Source organism: Saimiri boliviensis, chromosome 2 (assembly GCF_048565385.1).
Source record: "Saimiri boliviensis isolate mSaiBol1 chromosome 2, mSaiBol1.pri, whole genome shotgun sequence".
NCBI lineage: Eukaryota > Metazoa > Chordata > Mammalia > Primates > Cebidae > Saimiri > Saimiri boliviensis.
In genome coordinates, this window is record NC_133450.1 from 150,665,774 (window position 1) to 150,686,473 (window position 20,700).

The 20,700-nt window shown below is 38.3% G+C and overlaps 1 protein-coding gene across 9 annotated transcripts in view; it reads right to left on the reverse strand.

The window, feature by feature from the left end:
* Window positions 1–20,700, reverse strand: part of C2H9orf85 (chromosome 2 C9orf85 homolog) — a 241,069-nt gene that overhangs the window by 182,898 nt on the left and 37,471 nt on the right. For all 9 annotated transcript variants that reach the window (XR_012516561.1, XM_074394675.1, XM_074394677.1 and 6 more), the window contains exon 2: window positions 20,443–20,549. Coding sequence is in view for 8 of the 9 variants with exons in the window: in XM_074394675.1 (XP_074250776.1) it covers window positions 20,443–20,549 (107 nt within the window). In the remaining variant the exon portion in view is untranslated. The remainder of the gene's footprint in view (window positions 1–20,442; window positions 20,550–20,700) is intronic.

A 20,700-nucleotide genomic window follows, 5' to 3' on the forward strand; every position in this document is an offset into this window, starting at 1 on the left:
CTTCCAGAGAGATTCCCCCATTTAATGCCTACCATCTATAGGAAGGTGATTTATGAGGCGCCAGTCGGCCAGCCTTTTCTTCTATTGAAATGCAGTGTGGAAGTCAAGGGGGAGGTGATCTTAGATGCTTGGGTCTCCTTCCTAACTGTAATTCCAGCAGTTTGGGAGGTCAAGGCAGGTGGATCACCTGAGGTCAGGAATTTGAGATCAGCCTGGCCAACAAGGTGAAACCCCATCTCTACTAAAAATATAAAAATTAGCTAGATGTGGTGGCATGTCTGGGAGTATGCTACTGTATTCCAGCCTGGATGACAGAGTGAGACTCTGTCTCAAAAAAAAAAAAAAAAAAAAAAAAAAGACTTAATATTGAGAAGACAGCAATACTCCCCAAACTGATCTACAGATTCAACAAACTCTATATTAAAATTCCAGCTGGCTTTTTTTGCAGAAATTGGCAAGCTGACTCTAAAGTTTATACAGTAGTTCTACCGACCCAGTATAACCAAAATGATCTTAAAAAGAAACAATAAAATGGGAAGATTCACATACATTGACTTCAAAACACACTACGAACCTATAGTAACCCAGACTGTGTGCTACTGACATAAGAATAAAAAAGTATAGATCATCAGAATAGAATTGGGAGTGTAAAGGTAAAATAGTGGAAATATATTACGGATTTATAAAATATGTAAAAGTAAAATGTATAACAACAATAATACAAAATTGGCAGGGAGGAATTGAAAGTATATTATTATAAAGATTGTGAGGTACTTATTCTGTATGAACATTATCAACAAAATGACCATTTTAGAACAATCTGTACCACAAGGGCAATACATTCTCTTCAAGTATACTGAACATTCTCTAAGACCATATTCTGGGCCATAAAGCCAACTTCAAACTCTTTGAAAAGGAAAAAACCCTGAAATTTATATAAAGTATATATCATCCTGCCACAGTGAAATTAAGAAAACATCACTAATAAAAAATATCTGGAAAATGCTCAAATATTTAGAAACTAAATAAAACACTTCTAAATAACCCACAGATCAAAGAGGAATTCACAAAAAAGGAAAATATTTTGACTGAATGACAATGAAAATACAACATCAAAATTTACAAAATGGAGCTAAAGAAGTCCTTGGGAAATTTATCTTAATACATGATGATAAATTATATTAAACAAAAAAGTTATCTAAACTACCTTTAGAAAATAGAACAGTAAATTAACATTTATTTGTTAAGCTATATTGGTATGTTTGTTTTAGCATTCTGGAAAGATTTACTTAATTACTATGCAATAGAAAATTTTAAATTTTGATTCCACTAGAATACACATGTCAAAGGCGTGTGAACCAGAACAACTCCATCTTGAATAGGGACTGGGTAAAATGAGGCTGAGACCCACTGGGTTGCATTCCCAGAAGATTAAGGCATTCTAAGTCACAGGATGAGATACGAGGTTGGCGGCTGGCACAAGATACAGGTCAAAAAGACCGTGTTGATAAAACAGGTTGAAGCGAGGAAGCCGGCCAGAACCCACTGAAACCAAGATGGCAACAACAGTGACCTCTGGTTGCCCTCATGGCTATACTCCCACCGGCACTGTGACAGTGTAGAAATGCCATGGCTATGTCAGGAAGTTACGCTGTAAGGTTTAAAAGGGGAGGCATGAATAATTCACCTCTTATTTAGCATAAAATCAAGAAATAACCATAATAATGGGTGGCCAGCAACCCTTAGGGACACTTTGCCTATGGAGTAGCCTTTCTTCATTCCTTTACTTACTTTTTGTTTTTGTTTTTGTTTTTGTTTTTTAATGAGATGGAGGCTCCCTCTGTCACCCAAGCTGGAGGGAAGGGGTGGGATCTTGGCTCACTGTAACCTCCACTTCCCAGGTTCAAGCCTTTCTCCTGTCTCAGCCTCCCAAGTAGCTGGGATTACAGACACCTGCCACCACACCCGCCTATTTTTTTTTTTTTTATTTTTAGTAGAGATGAGGTTTCAACATATTGGCCAGGCTGGTCTCCAACTCCTGACCCCAGGTGATCCACCCGCCTCAGCCTCCCAAAGTGCTGGGATTACAGATACGAGCCGCCACGGCCAGCTGCTTTACTTTCTTAATAAACTTGCTTGGACTTTAAGGACTTACCCTGAATTCTTTCTTACATGAAATCCAAGAACCCTCTCTGCAGGTGTGGACTTTCCAGTAACACATGGACAAAGTTAAATAACTCAAATGGATTAGGAGTATTTCCACAATACTTTCTGACTTCTATTTTTTAAAGTTTTAAAACAATGTTTAAAAAAGTCTCTCTTGATTATGATCATCTGAGGCCTCAATGAAATTATGTTTTCATTTCTTTGAATATTTCACATTAGAAACCCCTGAGGTAAACAAACCCCCATATTCAAACCCCTAATGCAGGGATAAAACAGTATTCACAGAACTGTTAGTGTTAAAATTTACATGTAAAATAAGCTTAAAATGGGATGCCTTGTTTTGAAATCTGCAGTCAAAAGATACTGATTTGACATTCTCCAGCCCAACTAAAGACCCAAGAACAGTGATTCCTTAAGAGTCAAACACCCGTGTAGCTTATTAAAATGCAAACTCCCTGGCTCATGTATTATTTACATAATCAATATCTCAGGGATGGGTCCCAAGAATCTGTTAAACATTTTTAGAAATTCTTAGGCTACAACCATTTGAGAACTTTTGACCTACATCCAAGTAACACTGCCTTGGTATTCAAGTGGTGCTTTTTCAGTGTTCTTAATTGCCACTGGTAGACATTATAATGGACAATTCGGAGAACAGAATGCATTCTATTGCTGAAAACAATTATGCTCTATTCAAATTTAAATCCCTTCCAAAAATGAGTTCGGTTTCATTTAAGATAGTGGCTGTTAGTATAAATATACCTATCTTGTAGCAAGGCAAGGATACACATACATACTTAAAAGTGACATTTTCCTCTTTGCAAATGTTTGTGATTGTTTCTAGGAATTGTGTGTATTCCACGCAGAAATGAAAAGAGGGCAAAACTATCATTATTTTAACATCTCTGAGGTAAAAATTGTAAAAATGTTTGTGAAAATGTAAAGTATAAAAATTTTATTTCTGTACAACCAGAACTTTACGACTTTCTAGTTTCTCTGTCACAAGAATGGGATCTTAGTGTGCCGTCTCTTTCAAAACTCTTATTCAGGCTTCTTACCCTCAGGTGAGTAGACTGAGAGGAGACCTCCGAAAGTTTAAGCTTTTTTTTTTTTTCTCCCACCTAAAAACTACATTTTTATCTATCCAAAGAATCTTGATCTTATGTATGATAAATTTTAGATGTTATTTTAGCGATAAGAGATATGCACTCCAAGTTGTCACAAAACTTATACAGTATTTTAAAACATCTTAAAAAACATTTACAAATTCTCCAATCACTCCTGAGTACTTTCTCTACTAAGGTTCATGGTTTAGAAAACCAAAAGACTTCACCCCAAAGTATGCTTCTTTGGCACATTTTGGAGATGGCTGTTTAGAGGGCCTGCAAACACAAACACCCAGGAAAGCTGTCTTTTGTGAGGGTGATTTGCACCTGCAGAGGAAATAAAGTGAAGTAAACAACAGATATAAACAGGCTTTCTCTGAAGCCTGCCCTTGTCCGGATCTAGGAAAGATTAACTCAGCTCTAAAACTTTAAAGCCCTGACAAAAACATTTGCCAGAGGCCCTGCAGGGCTCCGGCCCGTGAGGTCTCATCTGTGTGACAAGACTGCCTTTGCTAGCCGGGTTCCTCCTCTTCTCCCCCACTCAAAACTGCTTTGCCACAATCTGAGCCCCTCCCCTCCCCATTCTTTCTGTAACATCAAGATGACACAAAAATGTTAACCATCTTGGCCTTTGCATTTCTTTTTATACTCGTATGACTCCTATGTACATGTGTGCACATAATAAAATTTGTATGCCCTTTTCCCTTGTTAATCTAGGTATTATGTTTGTTTTATAGATCCAAAACATCAAACCTTAGGGGAAAAAAAGATGAAACCTCCCTACAATGGTAAGGAAAAATTTTAAATTCAACTAAATATGAATTTTTCCAAATTTCCCTCAAAAATGGCTATATTGTATTTCATGAGTCCATTGGTAAGAAGACTTCAGAAATGTCAAAATAATGATAGTTTTGCCTTCTTTTCATTTCTCTATGGAATACACATGTTAAAAGAAAAACTTTAGCCTAATTACATTTAAAGAAGTTTAATTGGGCAATGAATGATTCACAAATCAGACAGCCCCTAGAATCACAGCAGATTCAGAGACACTCCAGGTCTCCCCGCCAACACAACGTTTTATATTGTATGATTAAACATAGCAACATCTGGAAAGTATGTTTGAAGGAAGTAAAATTTCTCCTCTACCTTCTCACAGTTTCAGTTTGGGACTGACATAAAATAGATTATCATCTGCTAGAAATAAAAGACTTTACTTCGTTACAAGTCTCTGACACTGCCTTCATTTCCTGGTTATTACACTTTAACCTTTAACATAATTCAGCTCCTGCTGTAGTACTCTCATGTATGTGATGACGAGGTACTTTCCTAAACAATGAGCTACAGTACTCCACCCTTAGTATACAAAACAGAAACATAAGATTGCTGAAGTTTCATAAAGTCCTATTTTCCTGCAATCTAAGTAATCCGTACTCAACATAGCAAGATCATAAAACTTTACTATGAGATTACATGATATGCCACTTAGCAAATGCTTTTAAGTAAATAATATCCCCAAATTCTAAGTACCTTAAGTATAAGAAGTTACTACACAATTCACTTCCTTGTGTCCTAGAATATGTGTCTGAAAGCAAATGAACAGGTTATACTACACTGTCTTATTGCAGTAGTCAAGTAGATTACAGTAAGTCTTAATTTTATTTTTTGAGACAGGGTCTCACTCTATTGCCCAGGCTGGAGTACAGCAGTGTAGTGACAGCTTATTGCAGCCTCAACTTTCCAGGCTTAAGCAATCCTCCCACCTAGGCCCCCAGAGTAGCTGGAGCTGCAGGAGCATGTCGCTAGCCCAGCTAATTTTTCCTGGTTTTTGTAGTGACAGGGTCTCACTATGTTGCCCAAGTTGGTCTAGCACTTTTGGTCTCAAGGGCTTATACAGCCTCGGCCTCCCAAAGTACTGGGATTACAGCCAATAATTCATAAAGGGTACAAAATATTTACCTCTGACCAAGTGTAGTTTAGGAAAAATAAAAAATAAATATTATTCAGTATTTTAGAGCAGGAAACTTTAAATCAAAGCATGAACTGGAGTGTTCATGAACTGGAGAGCCATTGATAGAAGTAATAAAAGCTCTCTACTACTTTCACCTTTAAAGGCAGTAAGACCATGGTTGTGGGCAAAAATAAAGCCACAGTTTATAGTTATCACATACTACAATGTAATACAATGAGCTATCAATGACTAAAACTCCACTCTAGGACATTTTAATACTCCTGGAATGTGATGACACAATTTTCAAATCACTAATTAATCTTCAGAGCCTCAGCCTATTATAAGGAAAGCTGGAGGCCAGGCACAGTAGCTCACATCTATAAATCCTAGAACTTTGGGAGGCTGAGATGGGCAGATCACCTGAGGTCTGGAGTTCGAGACCAGCCTGACCAACATGGAGAAACCCTGTCTCTACTAAAATTACAACATTAGCTGGGAGTGGAGGCTGAGCGAGGAGAATTGCTTGAACCCAGGAGGTGGAGGTTGAGGTGAGCCAAGATCATGCCATTGTACTCCAGCCTGGGCAACACGAGCGAAACTCCGTCTCAAAAAAAAAAAAAAAAAAAAGGCTGGAACTGAAAAGTACGACAAAAACGGCCAATGTGTATTGCCACACACTGGTACACATGAAGGGACAGATAGATAAGCAGAATATGGCCAGGTGGGGTGGCTTGTGCCTGTAATCCCAGCACTTTGTGGTGGATCACTTAAGGCTAGGAGTTTAGGACTAGCCTGGCCAGCATGATGAAACTCCATCTCTACTAAAAAGACAAAAATTAGCCAGGCATGGTGGTGGGCACCTGTATTCCCAGTTCCTCGGGAGGCTGAGGCAGAAGTTGCAGTGAGTCGAGGTCGTGCCACTGTACTCCAGCCTGGGTGACACAGACAGACTCTGTCTCAAAAAAACAAAAACAAACAAAAAGATCTGTAGAATATAACTATTTACTTTTGTTTGATAAAAGAACAAAAATGGCCGGGCGCAGTGGCTCAAGCCTGTAATCCCAGCACTTTGGGAGGCCGAGGGGGGTGGATCACGAGGTCAAGAGATCGAGACCATCTTGGTCAACATGGTGAAACCCCGTCTCTACTAAAAATACAAAAAATTAGCTGGGCATGGTGGCGCGTGCCTATAATCCCAGCTACTCAGGAGGCTGAGGCAGGAGAATTGCCTGAACTCAGGAGGCGGAGGTTGCGGTGAGCTGAGATCGTGCCATTGCACTCGAGCCTGGGTAACAAGAGTGAAACTCCGTCTCAAAAAAAAAAAAAAAAAAAAAAAAGAACAAAAATAATAATAATAACCCAGTTTTTTAAACCTAAAAATCCAAACTCTAAGCCAACTTCCCAAGTTTTATTTTCTCTTTATTTTGTATATATTCAAAATAGACCAAAACCTCCTTTTGATAGGCAACTTTGATTACTGTTCATGGATCACCAAAAGTTATGCAATGAGAAGAAAGAAAAAGCAACAAGAGCAAATGAATGAAGAAATAATGTATGTGGAACCAAGAAACAGAACATATAAAGACACCCCGGGATTATCTGCATTGTTTATGAAAGGCAACAGGGGATTCTTGTTCATTTTCCCTCCATTTCCTGGTGCCCTCCTCACAGGGTTTCTTATAAACATTATTTATACCATTCTTCTACCTTTAAGTCTTTTCTAGACCTCTCTCTTGATTTCATTTTATTCTTCTGCAGCCTTACCTTGCATCCTCTGCATCTCTTTCTCCTTTTACTCACATCTAGCACTTTTTGCAACCTGCCCAAGAGTTATCTGTGGAGTCTCTCTCTCCTAAGAGATTGTAAATTCCTGGGTAACACAGATTAATTCAGTATCTTCTTTAACATACAACACAGTGTCTTGTACATTAAGGATGCTATTTAAAATAACTGCAAATTGAATCCAGCTTTCTTTCCGTTGTCCTTAACAATCTTGTTTTTGCTCAGAACTTAAGAGCTCTGTTTGGAGTAATATTCCCCAATATAACTTCAATTGACTCTTCCTAGAGACAATTTTGTTCTTAATACAACAAGTGAATTATAGTAAATTATCTTTCACATCCAGTCCAGATTCTTGGAGATTACAGAAGACACAAGAAAAGGTTTCCTAACAGGTATTATTTTCATTCTAAAAAGGAAAACTCCACTTAGTTAGGGACCTGACATTAAAATAAAAGAAGTAAGATTATGAAATTTTAAAAATCTGGATGCTAGTTTTGAATATACTGTTTACTAGCTGTGTATAGGTTAAGTCACCTAATTTTTCACATCCTTATCTGTTCTTGCTACTTCTACAGGGTTGTAATTAGAATCTGATATATGTGACAGAGGTTTGAAAATGTTAAATTTAATATAAATATCTTAATTTTCCACTTTGATCTCAGAATTCTGGTGTTAAAATATGTAATATATACGATGTGGCAGCTACTTGCTCTTGGCCTCTTAAAGTTTTGTTAAAAATGATTGACAGCCGGGCGCGGTGGCTCAAGCCTGTAATCCCAGCACTTTGGGAGGCAGAGGCGGGAGGATCACGAGGTCGAGATCGAGACCATCCTGGTCAACATGGTGAAACCCCGTCTCTACTAAAAAGTGCAAAAAATTAGCTGGGCATGGTGGCACGTGCCTGTAATCCCAGCCACTCAGGAGGCTGAGGCAGGAGAATTGCCTGAGCCCAGGAGGCGGAGGTTGCAGTGAGCCGAGATCGCGCCATTGCACTCCAGCCTGGGTAACAAGGGCGAAACTCCGTCTGACAAGAGGTGGATTAACCAATAGGAATAAGGCTACAAATTTACTTAATGTGCATATACAGGAGCCATCAGAATGAAGACCCAACTTCGAACTTATATACCATCTTGAGGCTACAGAAAGAATGGCGGCTTAGATTCAGGTAAAACAGAGTTGGAAAGAGGCTTGGCCAGCTAAAGTGGCCTTGTTATGTAGAGGAGCCTCCCTCAGAGAGACTTTTAAAGGTTTCCTGCTCTCAATCTCTCCTGGATCTGGGGAAAGAAAAAGAAAGGGGAGGGAGCATGACTGCATTAATGGAGATTCTATACAGATACAAATTTTCCCACTTAAGACAGCTTTGCAAGGCCACTTCTGTCAAGATGGTGAAGTGGCAGCCATTTCAAAATATGTCAAAGAAATATATTTTGGGGGTAAAATATTTTAATTACCTTCAGTGATGTCCTTAGCCATGCCAGCTTGAAGCATTTGGGATCTTTTCCTTTCCTTTTACCCTACTTCCCCAAACCACATCGGCTTCCTAAAAATTCTCTAAAGAATTTCAGCAATCATTCTCAAAATTCCCACTAATAGAATATGATTTCTACTTTTAAGGCACTTCTTAAGTGTTCCGGTTTCAACCTTTTACACTTAAAATTCCACTACAAAGGATACATTATTCAGACCTTAAATAGTACAATGACTGTACTTCCAAAATACCAGTAAGGGTTCTATAATACCAAAAGCTACTTCTACATCCCAGAGGACAGTTCTTACTGAAAGTATTTTATTGATCTAAGACATTCTCTGCAGTGCCATTCCTAATCCTTATTCATGGAAGCGATGCTGTATCATGGCTCATGGTAGGAAAAACATAAACAACTATAGGGGTTTTCTCAGCTATTTATAGTCGATCGTTACCATGTTTATGGTGAATGGGGCAGGAAGGAGAAAGAAAAGACCTGGACTACAGTTAAGCATTTACTACCTTTGAACTGTGCTTGGATTCTGGAAAACAGCATTTATTTTCGACTATCTTCATCTTAATAACCTCTGCCATCACAAACTTAACCTGGTTTTTTCAAATAAACTACACATAGGTACACACACATCTAGAGACAGGAACAGGCTAACAATGAAGATTTAATCATTTAATATACCTTTCTCCTGTTGTATTTTAGAACGATTTTTTTCCTTCCTAATTTATTACATTCTTTGCAGCAGTAAGCAATCAGTTTTTCACTGGGTAAAATGATATTTAATAATTACTTATTTCAATGAAATTGAGAGATCACCTGGAGTTTGGTGCAAAATGTAACTCAATGCTTAAAAATGCCAATTCTTCTCTCTTAGCCATTAAATCTTTAAAATGTAATGAATACAACTGCTATGAACTTCATCTTCTATTTCCACTTAGTCTGATACCCTAAATTAATAACAAAAATAATGGCTGAAATTTGGGGCACAATGAGAAGGAGCTTGATAATGTATCAACTGGATAAATAATCACATTGCTATGTTAGTTTAAGTGGTAAACATAAAACAACAGAAAGTCATTCTTGGCTGGTGTTGTGGCTCATGACTCTAATCCCAGTACTTTGCGAGGCTGAGGTGGGCAGAGGTCAGGAGTTGGAGAATAGCCTGGCAAACACGGTGAAACCCCATCTCAAGTTTTAAAAAAGTCAGTCTTTAGGCAATAAACACATAAATTAAACACTCAGTTTTTACCAACACCTTTTATATTCTATACTGTTTCTTCCTGTCATATATTCTATCACGAAGGCATTGAACTTTGTTCACTTCTCTTTGGCTGTTTCTTGATAGACAACATCACCTAGTCAAAGACTCTTCTCTATACCCTGCTATAGAGTAAGAATCCCTTATCTGAAATGAGAATCCCTTATCTGAAATGTTTGGGAACAGGAGAGTTTCAGATTTTTTTTTTTTCCTTCAGGTTTTGGAATATTTGCTAAAACTATACTTAGAGTTGAGCATCCCAAATCCAAAAATCTGAAATCTGAAATGTTCCTATGAGCATATATCCTTTGAGCATTATGTTGGCACTCAAAAATATTTCAGATTTTAGGGCATTTTGTATTTGGAATTTGGGATGCTCAAACTGTATTATGAAATATAAAGCTTTTGCGGGTTGGGCAAGGTGGCTCACGCCTATAATCCCAGCACTTCGGGAAGGCAAGGCAGGTGGATCACCTGAGGTTGGGAGTTCGAGACCAGCCTGACCAACATGGAGAAACCCCATCTCTACTAAAAATACAAAATTAGCCAGGTGTGGTGGTGCATCCCTGTAATCCCTGCTACTAGGGAGGCTGAGGTAGGGGAATCGCTTGAACCCAGGAGGCAGTGATTACGGTGAGCTGAGATCATGCCATTGCACTCCAGCCTAGGTAATAAGAGTGAAACTGTCTCCAAAAAATAAAAATAAAAAACTTTTGCATTCCCCTTCCTATTACCAATAAACACCAATGCTTATTAGCATGTAAACAGTTGTGTCATTAGAAGATTCTACAATAAGGCATATAATGTTCAGATATCCTGAAATAAATATATTCTTTAAAGAAGAAAAAACATGCAAAAAATTCTTTACATAGTAATGCATTTTTAAAAATCCATTTATTTTTCCTTTTCACTGTCTATACAAATTTATTTATTTGTAAAATAAATGGATTTGTGTCCATTCATTTTTCCTTTTCATTGACTACAAACATATCAAAATGGAGGCAAGTCAAAGTGTTTAAAACATATAGACTATAAAATTAGTCATTTAAATCCTGGATCTCCACTCAATACTACAAATTCGGATTACAGGGAGATTAAGGACTTGAGTGGTACTGATCACTGCATATAGCACACATTATTCCTCAGGTACCTCCTAGTGAGTGGTGTGCTCAGTTTTTAAGCACTGAGAACAAGTACAGCTTGCATGGTTACAGATGGAATCTACTGATAAATTAAATTTGGCCTAATGTGCCTGGGTACATATTTTAAGTTTAGCCTAAAGGTTACTCTGTATATAATGAAGTGTAACCTAACTTGGTATGTAAACTGACTGTAACCTACTATTGTAAAAGTAACCAAGTCTTGGCCAACCGCAGTCTGCCAAGTGTTCAAAGTAGGTTCAAATAAGGCAAATGTCAAGCTGTAACCAATCTAAAAGTTTATGTACTTCAGTTTTCTGTAAGGTCACTTTCCTTTTTCTGTCCAAAGATCACTGAACCACGTGGTGGCCCTGAGAGTTGCTCTGAAACTATTCCGGTTCTGGGGGCTGCCTGATTCTTAAATCATTCTTTGCTTAATTAAAACTCTGTTAAATTTAATTTGTCCAAAGTTTTCTTTTAACATAACCTATCTAAATTGTGATTACAATTAGTTTAAGGAGACTTTTGTTCCCTTGAGCGCTTGCTCAATGAACAAATATAAGTAATGAATGCCAATTGATAGACACATACAATAATCCAGTGCCAAGGACTGAGTCAAGAAACTATCACGAATTTAACCATAAACTGGTCAATACATCTCTCTGTTCACTAATTTGTTTTCATTGAAAAATGAGGACAGTGATACTCTATTAAGCAATATTTTAGGGGTATAGAAATTCTTTCCTTTAAAAATAAAGATAAAAAAAGGAAAGGGGCTGGCTTATAAAATATTATCTTTTTTTTTTTTTTTTTTTTTTTTTTTTTTTTGAGACAGAGTTTCACTCTTGTTACCCAGGCTGGAGTGCAATGGCGCGATCTCGGCTCACCGCAACCTCCGCCTCCTGGGTTCAGGCAATTCTCCTGCCTCAGCCTCCTGAGTAGCTGGGATTACAGGCATGCGCCACCATGTCCAGCTAATTTTTTTGTATTTTTATTAGAGACGGGGTTTCACCATGTTGACCAGGATGGTCTCGATCTCTTGACCTCGTGATCCACCCGCCTCGGCCTCCCAAAGTGCTGGGATTACAGGCTTGAGCCACCGCGCCCGGCCTTAAAATATTATCTTTAAGGTCTTGGTTTGGCTAATTTAGTTAGAAGAAAGCTTTGTAGCAAAGAGGAGGCAAGCACATGGCTAGGAAGCCAGCATTACGGTGGCATAATCATCAGAGGTGTGTAAACCAGAGCAACTCCATCTTGAATAGGAGCTGGGTAAAATGAGGCTGAGACTTACCGGGCTGCATTCCCAGACAGTTATTAAGGCACTCTAGGTCACAGAAAAAGACAGGACATCAGCACAAAACACAGGTCTTAAAAACCTTGCTGATAAAACAAGTTGAGTAAAGAAGCCAGTTAAAACCCACCAAAACCAAGATGGCCACCAGAATGTTCTCTGGTCGTCCTCACTGCTACACTCCCACAAGCACCATGACAGTTTGCAAATGTCATGGCAATGCCAGGAAGTTACCCTACATGGTCTAAAAAGGGGATGTATGAATAATCCACCCCTTGTTTAACATATCATCAAGAAATAACCATAAAAATGAGCAACCAGCAGTCCTCGGGGCTACTCTGTTGATGGAGTAGCCATTCTTTTATTCGTCTACTTTTTAAATAAACTTGCTTTCACAAGATCCAAGAACCCTCTCTTGGGGTCTGGATTGGGACCCAAATAGTAGTAACGTAATCTATTTGGCAACATCTCAGGCCCCTATCTCATTTTCTCTCAAACAGCATCATCTTTTTCCCTACAGTCCAGAGGATCACCCCCGCCACCACCAACCAATCCCCCCAGCCAGCTCTCACATTATATTAGACATATAAAAGCAGAACTTCTCTGGTGACAAAGCTCTCTTAGCCTCCAGTTGCTGGAGTCCCACACCTCACCACTGGAGCCCTTGAGTCAATTTATATAAAATATGTTTTCTTTTGTTTTTTTTGCTCTGCCACCCAGGCCAGAGTGCATGGTGTGGTCACAGGTCACTGCAGCCTTGACTGCCCATGTTCAAGTGATTCCCCCAGCCTCAGCTTCCCCAGCAGCTAGGATAAGGGTGTGCGTCAGCATGCCTGGCTAATTTTTGAAATTATCTGTAGAGACAAAGTATTGTTATGTTGCCCAGGCTAGTCTCAAACTCCTAGAATCAAGTGATCCTCCTGCCTCAGCTTCTCAAAGTGCTAGGATTATAGGTATGAGCCACTGTGGCTGCCTCCTTCTCCAACTTTTTAAAAAATCACTAGTCAACTCTGAACCCACAGAGGTATTCGAGTAGAGGTGATATGAGATGCAATGATAAATTTAAAAGAGAGAGAAGAATTTACTTATTCAACCCAACAAAGTATGAATAGTTAAGGGGTAGCAATCAGTGGGAATAAAAGCTGAGAGGCAATACATCAGGAGGGGTTAAATACCTGGATGTGAGGGCCAGGGGAGTAACTCTGTTCAATTAAAATATTTAACGAAATGGAACAGTTGCTTAAGGAATAAAGCACCCTCATGACATGAAACTCTCAGGCCAGACATCTCTAGAGTAACGCTGGTTCCAAGGAAGGTTATATTAGCTCTTTCCTCCTTCACTGGAAATATTTTTATGATGAAATCTACTTTCACATTTATCACACAGCATTTAAGGTCTGGGCTCCCTTCTCCCCACTTAGGGCAGTTCTGTTTTAGCCTGTTATATTCACTGGACTCCTGGATAAGCTTTTGTTTTATTAAAGAATTTGACAGCTGAAAAGTTTGATAAGACACAAAGATACACTCAACTAAGATACAGAATGTTTCAGTGCCTTGGCTTTGTAAGTATCTATCTATTTGGTACATCACAAGGCTTCTCAACTAAGACACTCGACATGTTGAGCTGGATATTTCTTTATTGTGGCAGGAGGCTGTCCTATGAACTGTGAGATGTTTAGCAGCACGCCTGGTTTCTTTACACTATGTGTCAGTAGCAACCTTCCTGGGGGACAAACTCTACCCCCAACCTACCTCTTTGAGAGCCACTGATGTGAAGAATTCACAGGTCCAATTCCAAGCTCAGACCCCAATCTGTTTGAGGACCGTTGCTGTTTTATACCAGCTTCTCTTTTCTTTTCTACTACTATGGCAATGTGAAACTTAAGCTAACATTATAATGCTGGTGATTTTTTTTTTTAACAGGTGGAGAGAGAAAAGAAGCAGGCTCAAGATTCTCATATAAATGGGGGTATTTGCCTACCACATTTCTAAATTAATAGGAGAAAAGTTTGCTTGGTTACCTGAAATAAAAGTCAAAAAAAGGTTTCTAGGTTCCAGCATGGGCATTTCAGGGCCTGAAAGCAAAATCTATTTGTCGTTCCACAGGTATATGTATTAAAAAATAAAAGCAGGCTAGCACTCAGTAGTGTATGTGTTACTCAACAGTAGACAACGTCCATAAACAAGACAGGTGACCTTTGTAAAAATTAATGAAGCATTAGGTCCAGAGAAGAGGAGAAAAGGACTTTTTGAATTGAATAATACAATGCTGAGAATTCACTGAGAGAAAAGGAAAACAAGGCTTTGGAATCTAATCCATTTGCATTTGAATCTTAACTCCATCTGCTTTACTTTTTTGTCTTGGGTAGGGAGTATAATCCTTCTGAGCCCAAAATAAAGAACTAATTTCATCTGGCCTTGCAGTGTTTGAGGAAGGGGACAAAAATCTTTTAAACATTTATATTTCTAGCACCTGGAAAATATATAAATGTCTATAATGACTTAAGTATAAAAATATCAAGATTCCTTCCTTAAGATTTATATAAATTATTTGATATATTTTTACATTACTTTTTTCATAGGTATTACTATCCAGGGTTGTTTTATATTTATAAGATCTCTGGTTTCTCCAATAATTCAGCTCCATATAGAGATTATTTACAGTGTTCATGAATGACCTGGGATTGACCAGGAATGGTAATGAATGGTTTTCATTTTGGGGTTCTTTTTCGAAAGTAAAAACCAAGGCACTTGAAAAATAAAATTTTATACAAAAAGACTTAGACTTTTCCTGAACCCTGATTCTTACATACGTGAATAATCTTAAAGTCTGAACTTTCTTATTCAGGTCTAACAATGTTTGTGCCACTCTGTGTCAAGGAAGGTGTTGACACCATCATTGCAGCCCTCCACCAGGGAGTAGCAGGTACTGGCCTTAAGAAATGGGTGGGATGACCCTAGTACATATTGTGCTGACTTCTGATTAAAGGGCAGTGTATAAAATAAGAGTGGCAGCTGATCTTGGTGCTTTTTATTTTTTTATCTTTATGAGCTTATCATTTTCTTTCTATAAAGACCTAAAGCTTTGAGTAGTCAGAGATATATAGCTCATTATGTCAAAGGACAGTACCAGTGTCACACTGTTTATACATCACTGATAAGTGAGATGCTTTTTATCTCCTCTTTCATAGCCATCATCCTATCCTCTTCCAGCAAATACATAATTTCCTTTTTTTTTTTTCAGACGGAGTTTTGCTCTTGTTACCCAGGCTGGAGTGCAATGGCGCGATCTCGGCTCACCGCAACCTCCGCCTCCTGGGTTCAGGCAATTCTCCTGCCTCAGCCTCCTGAGTAGCTGAGATTACAGGCACGCGCCACCATGCCCAGCTAATTTTTTGTATTTTTAGTAGAGACAGGGTTTCACCAGGATGGTCTCGATCTCTTGACTTTGTGATCCACCTGCCTTGACCTCCCAAAGTGCTGGGATTACCAGCGTGAGCCACCGCGCCCAGCCCAAAATTTTCAATTCATCTCTCTCCCAACTTAAGTTAGGACACCTATTCTTTTCTTAAAAGTATCTGGAGATGGTGCAGGATTGTATTCAGAAACTGAAACTTCATAAAGAACATGTTTATAAAAATCCTACAGCACGTCACCTCACTGAAAAAAGAAAAAGAGAAAAATGAAATACTGTCTGTCAACTACAAATGCAGTATAGTATAATTTTGTTTCCCATGGTTGAAACAGGTAAGTATGAAGAGTTTAGATGTCAAACTCTTTTTCTTTTAACTTTTGGCGACGGATCCCATGAACAAATTAATGTGTGGTTTCTGGTGATTCACAAGATAAACAAATGGGAGAAAAAGTTTTAATTTTCCCAGTAGCCAGGATATTATTACTTCCAAAAGAAATGTCTCTTATAACGAGCCCCTCTACACCCTATATTTTATGTTCTGCTGAACTTTTCTTTATCTGCATCATTTAGTTACATAACTGGTAGCAACAGATAGACACGTGAAACAATATTAAACATTTTAACTGATGGAAATAGCATGCTATAAAAATAAATCTTGATACAAAAGATTTATCTAAGGCCAGGTACTGTGGCTCATGCCTGTAGTTCCAACACTTTGGAAGGCCAAGGCGAGCAGATCACAAGGTCAGGAGTTGGGGACCAGCCTAGCCAACATAGTGAAACCTCGTCTCTACTAAAAATACAACAATTAGCTGGGTGGTGGCACACACCTCTAGTCCCAGCTACTTGGGAGGCTGAGGCAGAAGAAAGGCTTAAACCCAGGAGGAACCCAGGAGGTGTAGATTTCAGTGAGCTGAGACTGCGCCATTGCACTCCAGCCTGGGTGACAGAGCAAGACTCTCAAAAAAAAAAACCACTAAGATGAAGACAAAAGATATGTTCTGTAAACATATACAAACCCTAACAAATGACAAATTGAATTTACAGGTAATTAGCTTGAACAAAACATTAACAATTTTAAAGCAAGTTATGCTACCATCAGCATTGGATTCAAATTCCTTACAATGTTGGTCAAGTCTTAATACACAAAGAAAGCAATGTGAATAATTGTCAGTTTTACTTTCTATAATACTTTCAATCCAGGATTGGAGTTTGAAAGCTAGGCTTTCCAATATATCTAATGTGCCATGTGTTCAGGACCATCTGAAATACATGATGTTCTAGGCCAGGCAAGTAACCTCCTAAGTAATATGTTTAGACTGATCGGATTCAGAACATGCTACTGCAGAATATGGTCCCTTGGCATACTAAGTATTTTGAGCTGAAGAAATGTGACAAACAGGAGATGCAGGAAGGACTCTGATTCACCCCTGAAGTAGGTAAGACTTTACTACAAGAGGTGCCCTCTATACCTAGAGGAAAGGATCATCATTATCTCTTTCTCTTTCTCTTACAGAGAAACAGTAAGAGGCAGCTGAATGAACAGACCTTGCTGTTTAGTTTACTACGCTTAGCTCATGCCCCTTTGTTTTCGTCCCCTAACACATTATCCCATGATTATCCACTCTTCATCAAACAGAGCATAAAAACACATAGGTTTACCCATTTCTTTGGGTCTCCGTTTCCTTATGAAGGTTTCTGTGTCACATAAAGCTTACATTAAATAAATCTGTATATTTTTCTCTTGCTAATCTGGTTTTTGTTACAGAGCCAGGGGTGAGAACTTAGAAGGACAGAAGGAAAGGATTTTTTTCCTCCTCTACAAGATCTTGTTTTAACTAGCAGTTTCCTTTTTTGTTTGTTTTTTGTTTTTTTTGGAGACAGTCTCGCTCTGTCTTGAGAAAAAAAATACATGAGTTCAGAAGTTCTACAGCAAAATATAGCATCTGGAAAATTTACAATAACTGATGCGACCTTTTACACACTGACACATTCAAAATGAAGACAAACATATAGGATTTAGCAAATATTAAAGATAAGAGATTTAAATACAGATGATGGATAAGGCAGGAATGTTTTTAAATTATTTCTTTTGTTACACAGCACTAATCTATTAAAACGCTATGACATAAATGTTGTTTATTGCCTACGCTTCAAATTCTTTTAGGAAACAAAGAGAAAATGAAGATGGATGATGAAATCTTAAAATACCTTTATAGGAATAAAAACTTGTTGAAAATATTCAGAAAGCTGGCCGGGCGCGGTGGCTCAAGCCTGTAATCCCAGCACTTTGGGAGGCTGAGGCGGGTGGATCACGAGGTCAAGAGATCGAGACCATCCTGGTCAACATGGTGAAACCCCGTCTCTACTAAAAATACAAAAAATTAGCTGGGCATGGTGGCACGTGCCTGTAATCCCAGCTACTCAGGAGGCTGAGGCAGGAGAATTGCCTGAACCCGGGGGTGGAGGTTGCGGTGAGCCGAGATCGCGCCATGGCACTCCAGCCTGGGTAACAGGAGCGAAACTCCGTCTCAAAAAAAAAAAAAAAAAAAAAAAAAAGAAAATATTCAGAAAGCTACAAATCTTGTACAAGGCCTATAAACTAAAACTACATGATTTACTTTGTAATCAACATCTAATTTTTCTATTAGAGAACACAATTAATTCATTCATGGAAATCTAAAATTGGGTAACAAATAGTTGCCAAATTTCTTTACTGCTAGTTTGGGCCACTAAGCATAAAACTCATCAGACTTGTTTAAAAGTGTTTTCTTGTGGGAGGAAATGCTACAGAACAGAAGAAAAGACTAAAAGAAGCAAGAAGCTGGTAAAAACTATTTAAAAGTGGGGTGGATCATGTTTATAATCCCAGCATTTTGGGAGGCTGAGGCTGGTGGATCATTTGAGGTCAGGAGTTCAAGACCAGCCTGGCCAGCATGGTGAAATCTTGTCTCTACCAAAAAAATATAAAAATTAGCTGGGCATGGTGGCATGTACCTGTAGTCCCAGCTACTCAGGAGGCTGAGGTGGTAAAATTGCTTGAACCCAGGAGGCAGAGGTTGCAGTGAGCTGAGATTGTGCCACTGCATTCCAGCCTGGCTGACCGAGTGAGATCCTGTCTTAAAAATAAATAAATAAATAAATAAAAAGGAGGTTCAACTATACCTATAATAAATACTAAATAGTCTACTCCAAAAGGGGGTACAAAAAAAATGTAAAAAGCTTAAGTTAGTTTATCCTTCTTTGACGCTTTTACCTTTCAGTGTTTTAATATTTTGAAGTAAACAAATTATTTTATATATTGAGTTTTAGATTTGCAAAAAGCTAACATAATTTTTTAGTAGAAATAAGCAAAAGTCATATTCTATCTATTATTTAGACTAAATTTCTAAACTTTAAGCAAAATTTTCTCCCATAAAGGAGGAAGGAATGCATTCAAAGATGAAACTATTGATTGAATAGTCAGAAAAATAAGGCAACAGTGAGCAAATGTAGTCTAAATAGCTACTATGTAGACTACCACATTTTTTTTTCTTTTTTCTTTTCTTTTTTTTTTTTTTTTTTTGAGACAGAGTTTCGCTCTTGTTACCCAGGCTGGAGTGCAATGGCACGATCTGGGCTCACCGCAACCTCCGCCTCCTGGGTTCAGGCAATTCTCCTACCTCAGCCTCCTGAGTAGCTGGGATTACAGGCACGCACCACCATGCCCAGCTAATTTTTTATATTTTTAGTAGAGACGTGGTTTCACCATGTTGACCAGGATGGTCTTGATCTCTTGACCTCGTGATCCACCCGCCTCGGCCTCCCAAAGTGTTGGGATTACAGGCGTGAGCCACCGCACCTGGCAGATTACCAAATTAAATTTTATCATGTGAAAGGAACAATCCTAATTTTTATTTAAGATAATCACTTTTCTCTTTCATTCAGCAATTACCCTCCAATACTGTACTTACACAGATGAGCTGAAGGATGTCAGGGAGCTATAGAGGATGTGCACAGAAGGCTGATATAAGAGAACCCCAGAATTACACAAGAGTTAAGGCCAGGCGGGGTAGCTCAAGGCTGCAATCCCAGATACAGGCTCATGACTATAATCTGGGAGGCCTAGGCAGGCGGATCACCTGAAGTCAGGAGTTTGAGACCAGCCTGGTCAACATGGCGAAAACTAGTATCTACTAAAAATACAAAAAAAAATTAGCCAGGCGTGGTGACAGGTGCCTGTAATGCCAGCTACTTTGGAGGCTGAGGCTGGGGAATCACTTGAACCTGGGAAGCGGAGGTTGCAGTGAGCCAAAATTGCACCAGTGCATTCCAGCCTGGGTGACAAGAGCAAAACCCCATCTCAAAAAAAAAAAAAAAAAAAGGAAAAGAAAAAAGGAGTTAGGGATGGAAAGTTCAGAAACAAAATCTACAAATAAATAACATTATAAGTTATCAATCTAGTGATTAATTTATTTTAATCTAAGCCATTCAGTAATCTTCACGAGTTGAATTAAAAAGTCTGATCCCTTTTAAGAATTGGTAAAGATAATCTATGGTGCATAGTATTACCTTATCAGTGGGAGATAGAATTATGGAAAACAGTCTCTTCTCAGCCCTAACCCACCTTTCATGAATAAAGTTCTATAAAAATGATGCATATTTATGAAAGAATGGGGCAGAAAATGAATTTACTTTTTATATCTGCCTGCCTTCACAAACCAAGATTTAGCAGGCAAGATGAAATTCTACAGGGTAGAGTGGATTTTTTTCTATATTTACTTTAACATTTATTTGGACACAATGTTGAAAATCAGGAAATGAAATAATAAATTATGATACATATACCACTAGTAAGGCAATGAAGAATCTTAACTTACCATTTTTTAGGTTTTGATAATGGTTTGTACTTGCTGTATTTTACACGCCACTCAAGAACTTCTTTACAGTGCTGACATACTCCATCATGAAGTTTTGCATTAATTTTCTTAAAAACAAACAGAAAGACAAATTGAGAATTTCAGGTGACCCAGCATTGTAAATCCCATAAGAGTGCATGAGATGTAAGTTTTAAAATATAACTGAACCTTAATCTGCATAACATTTTATGATATATTATATATTTTTATGTACGTTAT